The 20,567-nt window shown below is 34.2% G+C and overlaps 1 protein-coding gene across 2 annotated transcripts in view; it reads right to left on the bottom strand.

Annotated features, from left to right (window-relative positions):
- The window catches only part of CTNNA3 (catenin alpha 3), a 1,378,877-nt gene that overhangs the window by 658,981 nt on the left and 699,329 nt on the right, over positions 1-20,567 (bottom strand). For both annotated transcript variants that reach the window (XM_006915590.2, XM_006915591.2), the window contains exon 8: positions 6,666-6,746. In XM_006915590.2, coding sequence (XP_006915652.1) covers positions 6,666-6,746 — 81 coding nt within the window. The remainder of the gene's footprint in view (positions 1-6,665; positions 6,747-20,567) is intronic.

Genomic DNA, 20,567 nt, shown 5'->3' with positions numbered 1-20,567 from the left:
ATTATTATTAATTTCTTAAAAGTTTTCAACTATATTTTCCCTGCTATTCTTTCAATCCTTTACCCCATACACAAGTGTTGAAACATATTGCAAAGGTGAGGCTTGAGGTATAGCTGATTTATTATTAATTAAAGAATAAATAATTAAATCAACTTTTCTGCTAATATTTTTAATTAAAACAAATTTGGGACATCTTTTTCCCGTAAGGCATTTGCTAACTACATAACACATTAAGTTACAAAAGGTACACCACGTTAAGTGTGGTATTACGTTCAGTAGGACAAGACAAAAAGGATGGAAAAATGAGCTTTCAAATAAGTTCTATGCCAATGTCTTCAAAATTCTGTTGGTTAATGAGCTAAAATTACCTGACATAATATAATGTCAAATATAATGAGCACAATAAATCTTTTATGAAATTGTACATTCATTCAAATTAACAAATGCATTTTGAGCTTTCTATCTAGGGACAAGGGATCATTCCAGGCATCCTGGGGAATAACAGGATGACAAAAACAGGGTAACTATTAGGGAGTGAGAGATGCACAAAGAGTATGATGAGTATCTTAAAAGTAAAAACAAATGAGAAACAACTTATTCTGTCATGGTTAAGAAGGCTTCAGTAAAGATGAGATATATATATTCCATTTTGAAAGCTGAATAGGATGTTAAGAGTTGGAGCTGGGAAATGGGAAGCATAACATTTTAGAAATAGAGACCATCACAAGAAACAAAAATAGAAGAATCCTCAAGACATCACAAGTATCTAATGTTTCTGGAACATAGTGGTATAGAGTAAGGATTGAAATAGGGTTTCATTAAGTACAATGTAGGCAATGGAAAACATTTCAGGTAAAAAGAGTAAAATAAGATGAAAAGATTAAAAGATGATAGAAAAAAAAATGGCCAGAAATTGGTGACTTATGCTAGATGTGAGTGATACTTTTACAAGACAGCAGAGTCAGCTGTCAGGGATTCAGGGATGCTTTAAAGTATCTTAACCTATCTAAATAAGAAAGTGCAATTAATGCAACCAAAACACCATTTTCTCACCAGATTGTCTATCTTGCCAATTCCTGATCATTTACCATCACATTCATAGCTATTATTATGGACTACATTAGAAGCTTTTGATGCTTTACATCTCATCCGCTGGACCATTCTCTAATTTCATTTTTTGCTGTGGGAAACAGTTCCATGTCCTCTGAAGACATTCCACCTTGAGTGCATTTCATTATTTTATTTTTGTTATTCTTTCTCAGTACCTGTTCTAAGTCTCTGTGAGATTCTTAGTCCAAATAAAAACAGCCTGGAAGTTGAAGAGTCAACACCACTGGCAGCAACCCTTAATCAATTGGGATGAGAACTACTGGATAAAATTCCCAGCCTCCATCCATTGGTCAGACAATTCTGGGAGGCATTATGTCCCTTTTCAGAGTTCCTTAGGCTCCTGTTGCCTTTCCTCCTTTCCTGCCTATTCTCTACACTTCATGTTCTCTTATACTTGCTTCTTGGCATCACTTCTCAAATAAACTACTCGCAGTAAGGCCCTGGTCTCAGAATCTGCTTTCAGGGGAATCCAATATATAAAAAAAAAGATACATTCGCCTGGTGTTAAATGCTGTTTGGTCACCAAGTAACAGACTCCGATGCCTTACATAAACTGATGATCACATTTTACCACTTCTGCTTTGCACACCACTGAGTTTGATTTTTGCCATTCTCTATATTATGCTGACTATGAAAGAGGAATTATTATGAGATAGAACTAGAGGTGCAGATAGGGACAAGACACAGAGAGCCTTGAATGCTATGCTAAGTAATTTTCTTTGTGTGTTCTGACGTATTCATAAAGAATATTTTTCATTTAAATTGTGTATTCATCTATACCTATGTAAATACCTAAGCAGTCTCTATCTTATTTGTTTCTACATTATTTTCCTGCCCAGTGGAACAACTCATTCCTTTTACTTGGGTGATAGACAAAAAACTTTAAAGAAGAATCCAACATGCCAGAGTAGAACTAGGACAACCTTAGGAGCCACAAAACTAAAATTTGAAGTTAATGGGAGGCCAATTGGAGTTAGAGGTATGTATTTTTAATAATACCTGTATGAAAGATGTCAAGCACAAAACCAAACTGAGGGGCTTTCTGTCTTTTCTCTCTATAGTTTAATAAAAGGCTTTGAGACATCAATTTTTCTATCTCCCACTGATATAAGTGGTTTGGTATTTCAAGTAAAAAATAATATATTTCTCTACAATTGAAATCCAAAGGTGAAAGCTGTATGTGAAAACTAAAAAAAAGCTCTGCTCACCACCCCGCTGCCCCAACCACCAAATAAGAATGAAACTGTGAGGGGAAGAGGAGAGAAGAGAAAGTGTTTTAGAAAAGAAATTCCCAGAGAACTAGAAAAACTTTTATCTGTGTATATTCATGCTATTTTAATTTTAAGTCAAATAGCAAAATATAACTTTCAAACCTCAATTGACTAAAGAACTAATTTATCTAATAATTAATTCAGCATATACCTCCATGTCAAATTAATGGCATTTGTATCTTATGGATATTTAATATTATTTGATGATGAGAATGATGAGGAGAAGGTACGAAAACCTAGTTATTTTTTTCTGAGTGTGGCACTGGTACGACCAACATGATAAAGAGATAGATATAGCAATTCAGCAATTCAGCAACTAAAGAATTAATCAACTTTTTGTTTTGTTTATTTGTTTTTACCAGAATCCTATTTTATTTGACATATCTCATCTTTACTTTTACATTATGAAATAGACAATTATTTTTCAATATACACAAAGAAAAATTTTAGCTTGACTTTAATGAAATCAAATGTATGTTTCACTTTGCATAATACAGTAGAAATGGAATGTATTCAACAGTTTTAATTTTTTGATGAAGTAAAGGAGGTTTAAAAATCCTTCTCCCTTACTAAGAATTTCAATAGGTATGTATTTCTCAAATGAATAATGGGAAAGGAAGCTAAATAAAGAAAACTTAAATTAAAAAAAAACATGTAGAATAAATAATAGCAAAGAAAAAAATGTATGTAGTAAAATCAGTGTATTAGGTACTAGAAATTCTGAAGATGAAAGGGCCATTATCTCTGGCCTATGGGTAGTGGTTATAAGTTTGGCCTGAGATTGAATGGACTTCGGCTCAAACCTTGGCGTTACTAGTTAGCTAGGTGATGTTCACTTAATTGACTCCCCTGAGAGATTGAGATAATACTATGGTATTATTTCTTGCTTAAGGGATACAAATCAATAATGTAAAGACTACAATTGGTAGACCTTTTGAAAGCATTTATTAAATGAGAGATGTTGCCATAACTATCATTTTAAGGATTTAAAACCCAGTGGATAGAAAAATCCATTAAAAAAGAAAAATACTAACAGAATATGATCACTGCTATAATAGAACTACACATGCTGTAAGTGCTCTGGGAAGAAAAAAGATCAATTCCAACTGGTGAAAATGGCAAAGATTTCATGGGAGAAGTTCCTCCATTGGTTAGGGGTTGGGTCAGGGGAGTGAGGGGAACAGGGAAGGCACTAAGTTAAATGAACCATATATTCCAAGATGCATGTCATTTGGAGGTAGAGAGAAGGGTGAAGGAAAATTTGATGAATAGCAAGTAGACTCTTTAGTCTGAGGGCAGATTAATGTGCTGGTGAGCCGAGGAAGAACTGAGAAAGAAAAAGAAAGGAGAAGGAACATTAAGAATTATAGAGAGTAAGCCGGAGCCAAATTACAGAGAATCTGGAACACCATTATCATTGTTTTTAAGTACAAAAGGCATTAAAGTCATAGAGCAAGAAGATTAAGACAAATAATCACTAAGTCACCTCCTAGCATATTCCATCTTGTTGCCCCAAATGTATAATTTGAATGTATAATTTGCTTCTCTCCATATATGTCTACACAATCTATCTCATTCCTCAGAGATAAAATCCAATGATTGTCTGAACCAAAGCTAAAATGTTTCCGTGTTGCTGATTGATAGCCATGGATAAGCAAGGGGATTAGAATGAATAGGCAGAAAGATGAGTTCCCTTTCTTTTTTTACTAAAAACACAAACAAAAAACAGATCTAGAATAAGAGATGAACATTAACTATTCTAAAGAAAAACATTTTTTTTTAATTCACAGCACCTCGGAATCTATTTATTTATTTATTTGTTTTTTTCAAAGAAAAACATTTTAAGGATAGTGGTTTTCTCTTTTCTGTGTGAAAAAGTATATACGAGATTCTTAAACTGCTTGATAAACTTTGCAAGAATAAGAAGAGGTGGAGATGACTCATGTTGCTGTTTAAACTAGGTTGTTTTTTTTTTTTATTGCCAAAAGCATAAACATCAGGATAGAAAATGAAGTTCTATGAGGACAAGTAAGGATACTGAGAATGAATCATAGCAGCTACTTCACTGACACCAAAGACCATGGATGTGTCCAAAGACAGCTCCTAAAAATTCCACCCCTTTCTATATAGTCCCGCTACTTCTCCCACAAGAAATATTGCTTCTAATTGCTCTTGTTGACCTGGGGCAGGGTTGGTGACTCTTAATCTATAGAATGTGGAGAAAACAACATTCAAGTGACTTTGGAGCTCAGGCATTAAGAAGGCCTGTCAGCTTCCACCTTTCCTTTCTTGGAGACTTTAACTCACATGTAAGAAATTCAGGTTCCCTGTTGGAGAGAGAAGCCACAAGAAGAAGCCCCAGGATATTAGATGCTACACTGAGAGAGGGAAGAAGAAGCGCTGAGGCCTCAAATACCCAGTTCTGAATCTAGATGCCGTCACCATTTGACTGCCATTATATGGGAGATGACAAGTGAAACACTACAGAGGTGACCCTGAGGACCCTCAGACAATCCGTGGACTCACGAAACATAATAAAATAGTTGCTATTGTTTGCAGCAAACTTCCCCAAAACAATGAAGATGCTGACCTGTGAAACCATAGGGAATTTTCATACCTCTGGAACACAGCAGTTCTCTACAAGCTGGAAACATCCCCTTATTATGATAAAAAGTATTAGTAATCCCCCATGCTCTTTCTATATCTTACTGATGATAGTGAGGTAGTGACACAAGTAGGATTAGAAGATAAAATGTAAGATGCCCGGTTAAATTTTAATTTCAGATAAACACAACTATTTTTAATATAATTATGTACCATGCACTATTTGGGACATACTTATATTGTTAATTTGAAATTCAAATTTACCTGGGTAGGTATCCTGGACTTTTATTTGCTAAATCTGATGATCCTAGACACAAGAGATTGTTTTAACTTTTTTTTTTTTTTAAGAAAAATGATTCCAAAAGCTCTGATGATAAACGTAGATTAGCTCTTTGTACATAACTTGGTTGAAAGCATAGAAGGATGAGACAGGAATGAAAGAGAATATTGATGATAGCTCATAGATACAACTTTTCCAAGTCCTGAGAGGAACAGATAGGGTAGACATCTTGAAGAAGATTGAGAATAGAAGTCATGCAACCAACAGAGAGGACAGCACTGAGTTCCTGAGTCCAGTGTGGGTTCTGACCCAGTCTAGGTTCAATGGCCCTTCCTCCTCTTCACACTGGCCTGCTTTCTCATCTATATCATAAGACAGGTTGTGCTAACTTCTTTCCAACTCTTGCTTTCCATAATTCTAAGTGCTGACAGTGGAAATAGAATTTGCATTAAGGCCATAAAGCTGAGATTTTGGAATTTTACCAGCCCTCGAAATTGTGTTTTACTCAGTTAATATTAACTGGCTGGGGATCCCTATTTATTTCTTTTCCAAATCTATTTCTGGATTAAAAAGATTGCTCAGGCATTTTACTAAATCTTCCCATTAAACTACAATAATATATTGCATTAAAAGCTTATGGTTGAAAAGTTTTTGCCCTTCTTTTATGAGTTAATGGTGACCAAGTTAAAGTTGTGCATGAAAAAGAACTTTGGTTATTAAATAGTGAAAAGGAATAAAAGGCAAAGGTCTTTAAAAATAGCAAGGTCTTCATATTTCTGGAGAAAAAATTAACTTGTGGCATAATACTGCACTTCTAAATTATTTAATGAAATCCTTTTTAATCCTATGTTTCTGATGACCTAAGTTTAAAATGTAATTGCCTTAACTTAAGCAAAAACTAACTTTTGAAGCATCCTGAAAAGAATTGGAGGGTGTAATTGGTAGGGTGTCTGTATTACTAGTTGTTTGCTGGAAGTATTTGGATGATAAACTCAGGTTTTAATGTAATAGAATCAATTCACCAACATTCCCTAAAAGATTACTATGTACCAGGCACTGATAAGCATTTTATTTAATCCTCACAACCCTATTATGTATTATTAATTCTATTTTATAGGTTCTGAGAGGCTCAGAAAGATGATATCTGTCCCCAAGATCACACAGCTGACGAGGGCAGATTCAGCATTTAAATGTAACTCTGCCTGAAGAATCACACACTCTTCTAGTTTATGTTTGTCACAAAAAGTTTGAGGTCTATAAATGTGGAAAGTATATACTTATTGGTTTTGTTTTGTGTTCTAAATTAATTTTAAAAGAATAAAAGCAAGAAATAAATATTCCAACAATGGAAAAAAGGTTCACTTTGCATGATGTTTCTGTCTCCATGTTTCTTTCCTCACCTGTCTTCGAAGGTCTCTTGTCTTCTTACACATGTTGTCTATCGCAATATTTAGGGTATTACTCCTTTCCTTTTTTCCAGTCTGCAAGGGAGAAAAAAATGACATAAGCAGTGATATCAAATTACTCTTTATCACTTAGCAATTTGCTTTCTAAATTTCCTGAAAATAACAGCTTGAAAATTCAAGAATAGGTTTCAAAACTGCTGTGATATTGCATATGATTCATGAGCATTTCACTTAAGACTAAGTAGAATGGTGATTAAAGTTCACATTATTTTCTCTTTAAGCTTCTGTAATATTTCTGATACATAGTTGGGTTGCATTCACTGTGGCAGTAGGCAGAGCATTACCTGCAAAATCTTTCATCTTCATTCTTAACAAGTCGACTTTTTAACCACTAAGCATACTATTAGCTTAAAAGCATTAGATGCCCAAATTGTCAACTTCCGTGGGAGTTTTCTGAAGTCATTTTCATGGAATATTGTGTAAGTTATGCAGAGCCATATTGGAGTTTAGCTTAACACTAAAAATATGCAGTGCAAATTCATACAATTTGCAAAAGTTGACCACAATTTTAGCTGACAATATTCCAAGTACAAATTGTTTCAAGTAAGAACTGGACGCTGTTTTTGGCTCTTAAGATAATTTGTGCAACACCTTTTCATTCTTTAAGCAGAACAGTTCTCTCTGTTATATCCTTAACCTAAATCTTTAGGCTGTTAAGTACATAGAAAGTCACCTTGGTTGACATTTTCTACATATCATTTTTGTGGGAGACAACTGAAATTGAATCTAATCGTACTTTTTTCAGTGATACTTGTATAAAAGAGATCGAGAAAAATCATTATGTGATTCACCTCTGGGAAAATTGCTACTATTTAAATTAATAAACTGAAAAGTGCTCTTGAGAGGAGACCTTGAAAATCAGGAAGGCAAGTTGAAGAAGCTGATAGCTGAGCATGGATTCCATAAATGACACAGAGGCAAAGTGCAGGCAGCATGCCGTCCATATACTACCTCCAATGACTAAACTTACACATAATTCTATACCTTCAAGTGGAAAGACTCCTTTACAAGAAGTTCAAGACCACCTATACTCCATCCTAACTTCTTTTTAATCTTAATCTTCTGCCACATTTTCTCAAGTACTACTCTTTATAGCAACAATATTCCTATACTTTTCTCTTTTCTCTCAAGTTCTTACATAATATACCTTTGACTTCAGCAAGCGTCTCTGCAACAAAAAAAAAATTCTCATTAAAATTCAACCTGTTCCTCAATTGTTTCCACAAAAAATTACTCTCACCTCTCCTTGTTCCAATAGCATTTTGAAAATTTCCCAGTATATTCATTTTCTTTCTGTGCTTGAGCATTACCTTTACAAAACTGTTAGAATCTTGATATTGACAAGTATATCTCTTTTTTTTTCTATTTTCGAAAGGAACTTTCATATGACTTATTGGATGATGTTGGCTAGTTTATAAATGAATAACTTGATTCAAAACACAACATAGTTTTATTAGGGGCCTACTATATGCCATAAAGTTGTCATACTACATTCTGGAGGAGATTTTGGCATCTAGCCGTCAAGGCACACTTAAAATCTATTAGCTGAGTTTTCTGGTACCCACCTAAACCTTAGTTAGATCTAGATTTTCTCAGCAGCAGTGTTACTGATATTTAAGATGAGAAAAACTGCCATCATTTGAGACCAGTCTACACACTGCAAGATGTTTGGCACCCATAGATTCTTGTCTACCAAATTCTAATGGCAACTCCCAGGCACTATGACAGCCCAAAATTGACCCCACACATTTCTAGATACTTCCTAGTGGGAAACACTGTAGAAAACTGCAAGTTCTTTACCACATTCTATTTATGAGAGTGAGTGTTCAATCTGTTCATGATGGAGACTGTGTAGCAAAGGAAAGGGGGAGGAGAGGGAGGGAGAGATAAGACAAATTCTGAATGTCAGAGCAATAAGAGCAACAGTGGCAATTATCCAGGCAAAAGTTGTGGCTACCTTCACAGCTCTGATCCAGCATTCTCCATGCTAGCAGTGGATAACTGTGAAAAGTTAATGCAGAACTATATAAGGCAATGACATAAACAGATATATAATGGACTATAAGACAGTTCACAATTTTACCTAAAGAACCTAGCCCTTACTCTCCAGTTTCATGCAGTATTAACTCTTGGTTATATCTCTTCCCACTTTAAGAAATCAGAGGTAGTCAAAAGGGGGCAGGAGTGGTACAAAAAGACACTCCCCCCGCCCCCCCGCCATACACACACACACACATAGGCATCGGGAATAGCCCAAGAGGCTTCTGTTGTGTTGGCCATAAAAACTCACTAGCTTCTGCTATACCCTTCATCAGAACAACTAAAAGGTGTCAGGCCTCTCAGAGCTAGCAGCAGTGGCATACAAAACTTTAATAAAAGATGACAGGAGGTGACAGCATAAAGAGATTCAATATGGACTATAAAGATGATTTCTTAATTTCTACCCACAGCTTAACCTTAGTTTAAAATGTTTCACTGGGTCAAAGACATTTTGTTCTCTAGGTAATCATAAGCAGTCCCTATCATTACAGGAAATAAAAAGTTGTCCCTTCTTTTTTCCTTTTCTCTCCCTTTTCCTCCCCCATCTTTCTTTTTTTCTCACCTCCAGCTTTTTATTGGTTCTTGCTCAATTAATCCAGATTTATTTGGCTTCAGTCAAGCCATTTTATGCTTCTTTATTCCTTTTGAATGGCATAAAAATAAATAAAGCGAGGATTTGAAATAGCCCCACCCTGCTTAAAATCCCTCATTCCTTCTGTTTTCAAAGCCTTAACAAATCATCAAGCAATGAGCTAGGACTGAAGGTGAATTGTATGTGCTGAGGTAAGGGATAGAAAGGGCAGGATGTTAAAACACAACACAGATAACAGTCAGAGCCTGCCTACATCCCAAGTGCTCCTTAAAGGAAGCCTTGACAGGAGCCATCATTAAGCCAGTGCAGCCCTGCTAATGGAAAAGTTACCACTTACAGGGGAGGGCCAGAATGGAAGACAATGGAAAATATGGCACAGATCAGTACCATATAGTGTAAATAATCCCATTCTTCATCGGCATATAGACTTCCCGGAAAGAGTCAGTTCTGAGTATAAACTTCATTCAATAAAATTTTATTTAAATTATTATTACATATTATAAATAATGTCCCATGTGATCCAGACTTATAATCTTAACTATGAGTCTTTCCATCAATTCTTCCATACCACTGTTCCTACGTCACTACCACAGTTAATTGCATTCTCTCTTGTGGTTCCCTTAAAGCTGTCCACACATTTAAAAAAGTCTCTTTATAAATAAACTCTCCCTGAAATGCCCTAATTTGAGTGTTCCATCTGTTTTCTGTTGGGACTGTGCTAGGAAGAACTTTCTATTCTTGTCTAAAATGGTAGCCACTAGTCACATGTGGCTATTTAAATTTAAATTTTAATTAATTAAAATGAACTATCATTAAAAATTTCATTCCTCAGTTCCTTAATTTAAAGTGAGCAATGATCATACATGTCTAGTGACTAGTGTATTGCACAGCACAGATATAGGATGTTTTCCTAATTTCAGAAAGATGTATTGGACAGCATTGTTCTAAAATATATCTTTGTTTTCAGCTATATAATGAGTCCTTACATTTACACAAGTCACCTTTTATTTGAGAATGAAATAGCAAGAAACAAACAAAAAATCCCAACCCTCAAGCTGCTTACTCTTTAGTAAACCAGTGGTATAATTATATCTCTTCTATTTTTAAAAAACTTTCGTGCTATTCCCATTGTCAATGGGATTAAGACCAAACTCTTGATCATGTTGTTCAAGGCCTCACATGACCTACGCCCATATTTTCTTAACAATCATAAATGAGATACTGTAATGGGTCTTTAATTTTCTATGCAGTACAATAACAACTCAGAAACTGTGCTTATAGAAAAACCTCATTTTGCATTTCTTATCTCCTACTTTTCTGATTATGGACTTCTTTTAAGATTCAACTCAAATACTAAATTTTACATGGAGCCTTTTTTGATCTTCTTAGTTGGAATTAATTATTCTATTCCATTATGCTTTCTTATACTTCTTATATTTCTTTTATAACACTTGATTTAATGAACAGTTCAATCTATTCAATAAATTTTTATTATCTACTATATGCCAGGCATCTTACTAAGGACCATTAAGCCTAGTGTTTGCCTTTGAGGATCACATATCTAGTGGTAGAAAAGACATAGACACAGTATTTAATAGAGGTATCCAGGGTAATACATAGGACAATGGATGTGGCACTCCCATTAAAGATGAAGGAAAGATTCCTGAGTAGGTATTGACTGAGTATTAAAGTAGATATGTTGAAGTCATCGAAGAGAAGATAAAAGAGAAGCCCACTTTAGGGGAACAAGGATAGCATGGGCAAAGCCAAAAGTCTTTATGGAGTATTTAGCAACTAGTATTAAAAGTGTGAGGGGAGGCCAAATTTTGGAGGGTTTTGCCACATTAAGAAATGAGGTTGATCCTACAAACAACTGAAAGTCATAGAAACTAAGCAGGTGAGTGACACAGACAGTCCATTATTTCAAATACATTAATCTGCCCAGATCATTATTCCAAATACATTGACCTGTACAATGTGTTTGAGATGATTAAGAACAAAGACAAAAGAGTTAGACTGTCACAGCAACAGTCCACAAGAGAGATAAAAATTGTTTAAAAAAATTAATGCACTGGCAGTCAGGATAAAGAATACTGACAGACTTAAAGACTCTATATGCGGATATTAGATAGGATGTTAACTGGAAGATGCTGGGGAGTGGGGATAGGGGTGAAGGAAAGAGAGCAATCTAAGCTTGTGTTCAGATTTCCAGCAGTGATGATGGGCTAGATAACAGTGCTCTGAACTGAGATAGTCATTTCTAAGGAAAAACAGGTCAATATGAGGATGATGGTTTCAGTTTTAGAATTGTTAAAGGGCTTGTGGAGATCTCACTTCATTACTATTTATCTTATGGTTAATTGCCTATCCTCATGCATCTCTTTCTCACTAAACTGAATGAACTTTGAAAGAAATTTCTTACATATAATTTATCTCTCATGGCATCTAACACCATGCTTTGCACATAATAGGAGCTCAAAAGTTATTTGTTGAATAAATAGAGAAAAGAAAGACTGGATAAAGGTAATCGTTGGCAAATCCCATGATATTTCTGGGTCTTAACTCCCATACCCACAAAATGAAAATTTGTTCAAATTGTTCCTATATTCTTTTCTAATGTTAAAATTCTATGAAAGGGCAATGTTCTCTAAAATGAAGAATTATAGAATAATATGTTACTTTTATTGAACAATTTCATGCATAAATAGCCATTGAAAATGTGTTGTAATCATGTATGCATAAAATAAATCTGAAATGGTACAAATAAAGGATGACATTTAATCTGGGAAGGCCATGACACTGACCTCAAAAAAACTATGAAGTTTCAAATACTAAGGGATGAGTATTAAAGCAAATGAAAATGTATCTAATTCATAATAAAATGAAAATGTTATCAGGGCAGAGAAGAGCCCTATATGAAATTTAAACAGCAAGAAAAATGTTTTTCTTGTTGCTTTGTTATGTTTTTTGTTTTTGTGTTTTAAAGTGTACCATTTTTTTTCAACCTTTTAAAATGACACATTTTCTTTTAAATGGAAAATCTTTATTTCATGGTAAAATGAAATATGATGCCTTTAACTTAGTTCTTTTCTACAGAAATTGCTTCAAAATATTTTATGCTTAACACATAGCAGAGGCATAGATTCTAGTCAACATTTTTCAGGCATGAAAGACATACAAATAGACAAGCATGAAAAAATTAAATCTCTTCTTCTAGAATGCCACTGTACTACATGGCATGTCAGGAAAACATCCTGACAGTGTATCCCAATATCTTTTGAAGCAAGATCTGTGCTATGTAAATAAAACTAAAACAAACAAAAAATTAACTCTGAGACCTGAAATGAGGGTTTTAAAAATAACTTTATAAGAATAGAATGATTTACTATCAAGGGAAATAGCCTGAATGCTGCCAGTATCTTGAACTTTTATATTGTTTGGGGAAGTAAGATGCCACCCCACTTAGCTACCTGCTGGGGTAGGGCTGGGTATCAGTGAGGGGAAACCAAAGACTGTCAAACAGCAACCACAGCAAAGTACTTTACATGTATTGTCTCAAATGTCTTTCACAATAACTCTTCACACATATGCAAATGAAGACACAAAAGTTTAGTAAGTTTTAATAGCATATCATAGGAGGAAATGTAAGATGAGGTAGATCAAATTGAGCTGAGTCTAAAATCCACTTATGACTTAAATGAGCTGTAACTTAAACTCAAATTAATACTTTATATAAATTATATAAATTTATTTTTTAAAAATAATGAGTAAAATAGCATAGAAGTTTGTGGAGTCAGTTAAAATTGTTTTTTAACCTGCTCCATCCCTTGACTGGTATGTGTCCTTGGCCAAATTACTTAATCTCTCAAAGTCTTACTTTCTATACTTATAAAATAGAGATAATACAGCAATTACATTATAGGGTTATTATAAGAAATAAAGAGATGAAGGATGTACATGTTTCAGCAAATACAAGGGCTCAAGAAATGTTAGCACTTATTATTGTATTTATCCATAGTTTCACCATTGTTACTAACACTTGAATTTCTTGAACTACACCAGCTGGCTGATTTCCCTATGCTTTTCCAAACACTAAACCTTTATCCTGGAATGCCGTAATCTCTTCTCATCCAACAGGAGAATTCTTAATTCATAACTCAAGACTCAGTTCAAGTGCCTAATCCTCTATATCATCTTTTCCTACTCCACAATCTCAACCTCACAATAATGTATATATTATGTTATAAAATATATATAAAAATTAAATCCACTCTTGTTTGTGTTTCTATTAATTTCTCTACATATTTCAATTATACCTGTGAAACTTTTTGTCTTATTTTATTTATACTCTGCCTCATCTTATAAATTGTAAAGTGTTAATTCCGTAATCTTATTATCTACTACTGTGTTTTGCACACAGTTAATGGCTGTGGATAAAATAAATAAATGGTAGTGTATTTAACCATAACTTTATGAATAATAAATAATATTCAAACAGTTTTATTAATAAAATTAGTGTTTCTATTTTTAACAAAAGTAATTTATACCAGTCCTATTTGTTAGCTATCAGATATTCTATTCAACTGGGTTTTTATTCAAAGACTGTTATCATTATTCCATACAAGAAAGTATAAGATGGACTTGATATGAGGATGAAATATAATCCATGCATCAGAAAATGAGAATTCTAAAATAAGCTCCCTGGGTGACTTTAACTAAGTCGAATCTTCTCTTGTCCTTAGTCTCTGCATTCTTAAAAGTAGCCCATTGTGCTATATGATCTCCAGAGTCCCTCCCAGCTCTAGGAGAATGGTACTAGAATTCTTTGTTGATAAAGAATTTAGTAAGTCAAGTGCTGAGAATATGACACTGGAGCCAGTTGCATGTATTCTCAGACCAGAGATGCCTATGCCAGACTGCAGAGTTTCAACTGATATGCATCGAAAATGAAAGAAAGATTTGTGGGTTTGCACTGCAATAAAATCAAATCATTTCACTAGTGATGTTACTTATTTTCTTTGAATCTCAGAGATAGATATAAACCATGATGTTCTCTTTTAAAGATGTTGCCATGGAAAATCAGTCATATATTTGGGCAAGTAGAGATGCAAAGATTCATTCCAGGTTCTAATAGGTAACTTGGAAAGAGACTGGAAGAGTCAAGAGTAACCTGATACTTTATTTCCTAGAATCACTAGCTTTCATGATTTTTACTTCAAGTCATTATGTTTTGTGATAATTTGCCTCTTCCGTGCCTACCATTTATCCTACCTTCCTGATAGAGTTTCTTGTCCTTCACTCAAGCCCAGAAAACTCTGGAACTTACATTGTTCTTAGTAAGGAAAAATTGAAAAGGAGTTTATTAATTTCATTGATGGAGTAATTAATTCAGTGATTCAGCATTAAGCTAAACTTATTGTGACTCCTGCTCTAATGGGTTTCAGATCTTTCCAGCTCCTAGAACAGTGACAGTTTCTATAAATCATGCTATGGTTACTATTAAATAAAAGAAATATGTTAAAATCGTAGATTGTACTTAGGTTCAGGGCAGGATACAAAGAAATTGTGTACATTAATGGTTCCTAAATACCTGTCTCAGGATCCATATCATAAGTATACAAAAATAGAGATAATCCTATTATTTAACCATAAGAACTATCTTTTAATCTGAGAGTACTTCTTACTCTCAGATTAAAAACTTTTAGATAATACTCTTCTATATTATCTATTTTTTATGTTTAAGTTTTTGTCATTTATTTTATAAAATGATGGCTTTATCCAATGATGGCATAATATTTTTATTTGACAGCAAATTAATAGGAAACTTTCTGTCAGTCTCATAGTTTTATGTGTATATGTGTGTTCTCTGTTGTTTCTAACTCTGAATAAATACATAATTTGGGAGATTAATGGTAAAAACAGTGAAATAAGGAATCTGCTCAGTTTTACAATCAAAATTGACAACGTCAGTCAGTTGCAGTATTGGCATACAAATAGATCAAAAAAATTTTTGTGCTTTTGAAACTGGACTTCTTTTCTCAGCTTGTTCAAGACATTTTAAACCCATTGCATTGCATGTAAAAAACATTTGCATTAAACTGCTATTAAAAGTTGATGTAATAGGAAAATCAGATAAATATTTCTTATTTCTTAGTGCCAAGACTTATTAACAAGGTAACCATGTGCCAGTTACATAAGTTAAGCTTCAGTCTCTTTACCTATAGGATGAAGATGACAATACCTGTTTTAGAGGTTGTTGTAATTATTAAATGAGATAATGTACAAAAAACATATAAGGTAATAACTGTCATTTAATAATTTATATTTGTTATTAGCAATAACAAATAATAATTTATATTCATTAATTTAATTTAATAATTTAATAATTTATATTTGTTATTAGCAATAAAAATAATTGCCTGTAAGATCATGGAAAGTAAAGAGCATAAAGTATTTTGTTTACTGCTATATTCAAAGCAGTATTGGGCCATAATATATGTTTAGTATTTATTGATTTGATTACTTTAAAAAATGATTGAATTGATAAATGAATAAATGAATAAATAAATGAATATGAAACATGGTATTGATCTGTTTGAAGACGGTTTGCTTATGGTCATCAGAATGATTGTACAGATCATGCTACACTGGACATTGAGAACTTCAAAATAGTATAATCATTAGAATAATCAATGTAGAAAAAAATGTAGATATCTAGGCCAAAGTTCATAAATCCTCTAATTTAAGTATGGTTAAATTGTGCATTATTTCTTTACTGCCATTTCAACTTCCAAAATCCCTTTAGTAAGTCATTGTCAGGGGTTCTTAGCGTATTTCAGAAGGATATCTGGCTCATTCTAGAAATCTTTTTGTTTTTGTGAGTATCTGACCCAGCAGCCAGTTTCAGGAGAGTACCCGCCCATGAAGAAAACATCTGTGATGCTAATATAAGAGCATCTGTAAGAATGGAAGAACGCAATGTTTTATTTTGTAAATTATTCCTTGAGTTCTTTTGGCAGAGATTCTTCTTTTAAATATATATTCAAAATCACTGTAAAGTCTCATGAGCAATGATAAGGTATTATACACATAGATCAAATAAATTATTTTCCATCTTTTAAATAGAACCGCTGCTCTCTAGCAATTTTTCTGCCTCTATAATGCTTTGAGGGGTAGAGTATCACAACAACACTGATCTCGTTAAAATTTTATCTTCTGCCATTCCTCCAGTTTCATAAGTCTAATTCCCACTTTTTTTCCAAAGTCAGGTTTTCAAAGTTTAATTATACTCACTATGTCAAACTTCAGTCAATAGTAAGCTTTATAGAGTTTATAAAGATTTATAATTTATAGACTGTCTAATGAAGTTTTTCCATGGTTCATACATAAGAAATCTAGACCAGATAGATTTCCACCATTCTGATTATTCTTTCACTTTACCAGTAACTGTAATCTATGTATTTTTAAACATGTTTATTTTTAACACTATTAAATAAGAATACATTCATTCTTATGGATTAAAATAAATCCTTTCTATTACTGCTATCTTCACATAGTACTTTCAAGGTTCATAATTCAAAGAATTTTAAATTCTGCAGCATGGAATAAAATTAACTAAGTTCCACTTTAAAAAAAAATTGACCTCTGAAATTTGTCTTTCAAAATAAATTAGCAGGCAATAATTTCCTTTGCAATTAATTTTTTTTTTAACAAATAAAAGAGAATAAGAATTATCTCTTTCATAGGAAGACTACTTAGTCTACTGAAAATATTGTGTGTTATAAAACTTGATTCTTTAACAGATAAAAAATCTTATAAATATGATCTATGTGCAGTCAGAATAAATACTGATATACTGTAATTTGTGTAATTTAAGAGTCATCACGAACTCCTGCTCGAAAATATTCTTTCCCTCCCTACAACCCCACTCCCATACCCTACCCAATATATGAAATTTTCCATTTCTCTTTTTTGCATTTAAAATGTTTAGCTTTAATTAAAGCACCAAGTTACACATAGGGCATTTCATGCCAATGTGCCAGACCAAGATAATGATTTTCAAAACAAATAATGAAAAAACTAGTTACATGACTCTGAAACCACACATCTATAATGAAGGTATTAAGGTTGAAATGTGTGGAAACTGGGGAAGATTTTTTTGGAGAATATATATGGACAAAGCTAATCTGGGATTCTCATCCTCTTCTCTATATCCTCATCCACACAAGTCTAGTAAGAGAAACTTCAATGAGACCATATAGAAAGCATGGTATGAGTCCCTGGCAGTTGTGATTCAGTGGGCATGTATAAACTCTCCTGAGAAATCTACTTTTTGAGAGGTGGCTAAATAGTTTGTTGATGAATAGACAGAAGAGATGACTGAATTACAATGTCTGAACATTTTTCTGTGGTCCAGATATAAGCCTCACGCAAAAGATAGCTGGTCTGAGATCATCCTGGTTTTTGTTCAAGATCATTGCCTAGATTAATAAATAAAGTTAAGCCGAGAGGAGTTATAGAAACTGTTGGATATTGAGAATAAGCAGTTAGCTGCAGAAGAAACAATCATTTATGTAAAGCGAATTGCAGGTGAAATGGGGATGCCCGTGAAAGCACCTGTATCAGGTTCTTTTATTTGTCCCTCCCGATCCACCACACTCTCTGCCCCCACAGCCGAGATTTCATAAAGATGCTCCCTTTTGCCCTGCTTTCAGGTGGGTTTGGCTGACGGGAGGAGTAGGAGGGTGGGAGGAGAGTAAGATTGGGGTATTTACTTTCTGGTTGCTATTCTTAGGAGTTACTATAAGTTTACTGTGTCTCTCTCCTGAAAACCACGGCCCTGACAGGCAGCTTTCTTCATGCAGCTACCCTCTCAGGATCCAGGAACCACTCCCTCACTTACTCCTTCAGGCCTGGTGTTGGGCAGACTCTCTGCAATTGCTAGCCCAGAGTCTTACCCCATCTTGGGTTCCCAGGACCTTGTTCACACCTATGTAAAGTCCCTTTAAAACGTTCTCCTTAAATTACCTGCTTGGTGTGCCATATTTTCTCCTGCTGGAACCCTAACCAATATAGCAAGCCTAGGAGAAAAGTCAGCTTTCAACACCCAGAGAGCCAGCAGTTACTTTCCTGTCCCCCTTACCTCTCTTTCTTCTCTTTGTTCCATTCTAGAAAAGGGGAGACAGAGAAATAAAAAGCCAATAACTTCTCTTTTCCAATTATTGATATCCTTCCTGTAATAGTCCGAAACTGTGGGAAATTGGGGTCCAATTTAAATCAAGATAGAAGTTTTGACAGTTACATTCTAATTATCGATTGGAAGAGAGAGAGTGACACAGAAATCCTAAAATAACTAAGAAAGTTTTGAGATTGCTTGACTTTTCATTCAGGATTAGGGGAAGAATTTATCCCACTGTGTAAAATTAAAGGAATAGTGAGAGATGAAAATATAGTTGCTTTATTTTACCTTCATTTTGAACTTCCTAGTTACTTTAGTTTTAAATTTCAAAAGCTGCCTTGGAAGCTTGCACATGTTGGATATGTGTTTTGGGGGGAAATAGTAGGAAGAAGGGATTTGTTTAAAAATATTTATAATATTGACCATTCTCAGAGAGCAGACCTGATGATGGTGTTAAAGTCAGCTGAGGGGAAAGGAAGGCATCAAAAGGGAGAAGACACAAGAGCACTGTGTCTAACTTTAGAGTATTGTCACAGACTCTCCTAGTCCCTGCTGACAGAATGATGCAAATTTAAAACTCACAATGCAACTTCAAAGAAAATCCTTCTCTATTCGAACTGATAGTAGTAAGACTAATTCCAAATACATCTTTCTAAGTTTCTTTTTTCATTCAGAATATTTATGTGGAGAAAAAATATCTACTTAGTGATTCAGGGGAGAGGGTTTAAGTCCTAACTTTTCTACTTACTGGATGTGTGAACTTGGGTAAATCACAGCATTTCTATGGGTCTCAGTTTCCTCTTCTTTAAAATAAGGTATAGGAACAGACCCCTTGGGGTCTCTTCTAGATATGATCTTTATGTACCAACAATAACTATTGGGAGTACTTATTCCTTTCTGGTTGTATTTCCCAACAAGTAAGAACATTTTTTTTCTTTTATTTCACTCTCTAGAAGAAAACACTAGTAGAAAAATATTTCCAGTTTATTGGTCCCTCACGGAGAAGCAACTTACTTGGACAAAAGGTGGAGAGGACTCATTCACAGCTCTTTCTTTTGTGGCATTTCCTCTATTTCTCTCTCTGCTTTCTACTACCTCCACAGTAGAAGGCAAAAATCTCAGGAAAGTGCTGAACGGCCTTTAATTTAGGGAAGAAGGAATAGGAGCCCTTTAATGACCAGGCCTAGTCCCCTTGTCTAGTTTTGTTAGGTTTAATTCTCCCAGAAGTGAGGAGAGGCAAGTGACGGACCAAAATGAAAGCACAAAAGAAGGAAGGTACTGGTGGCAAAAGATATCCTCATTAACAGTCCTATCAGAAAGATTTCAAATTAATATCTTACGTGTAATAGATGCATCCTTTCAAAAATTCAGATTTAGTGAGTGATTCTACAGACAATCAATGTACAGAGATTTCTAAGATCCTTCAGTAAACTTTAATTAATGCCATCAAACAGAGCCTGGAAAACGTCCATATATGTGACAAGCAAAATTAAATATTGTATATTCAAAAGGGAAATTATAAAATAACCATTTGAAATATGCTTCTGAACCTGAAACAGTTCTTGCCACTATTTTACCATCTCTTCAGATTTATACATCACTCTTCATCTTGTTTGCAAGGAAAACTAGATAACACCTTTGCTTCATTATTATTTAGCACTAGGCAAAACTCAGTAAATTTAACTTAATAAATGACAGCATCTAGTTTGGTTCAGATGGGTTCACAGTCTTAAACACTGTTTTTATGTGTTTAATGACGACTGCTCTTTCTCAAGGGTCATCTCCCCCCCTCACTAAGACTGTGCAAACTGGCCTACCCACTAGAAGAGACAGACATCTAGGCAGTCATAAACCAAGCCTCTCTGAGCTGGGGTGATTTGGACATGGTGCAATTTATCAGTTCCAGATGTCAGGGAAGATGGATAAAGCAGTGCAAAGCTCCCGATGAAGCATAGCTGAGTTGTAGGAGATTGCTGTGATGATAATCACCAGAACAAACCATAAATTTTGGACTCAGAATTAGGAA

The sequence above is a fragment of the Pteropus alecto genome, unplaced genomic scaffold (genome assembly GCF_000325575.1).
Source record: "Pteropus alecto unplaced genomic scaffold, ASM32557v1 scaffold155, whole genome shotgun sequence".
NCBI classification, from domain to species: domain Eukaryota; kingdom Metazoa; phylum Chordata; class Mammalia; order Chiroptera; family Pteropodidae; genus Pteropus; species Pteropus alecto.
The sequence above is the reverse complement of the archived record's forward strand: the minus strand, read 5'-3'. Positions and strand labels throughout refer to the sequence as shown.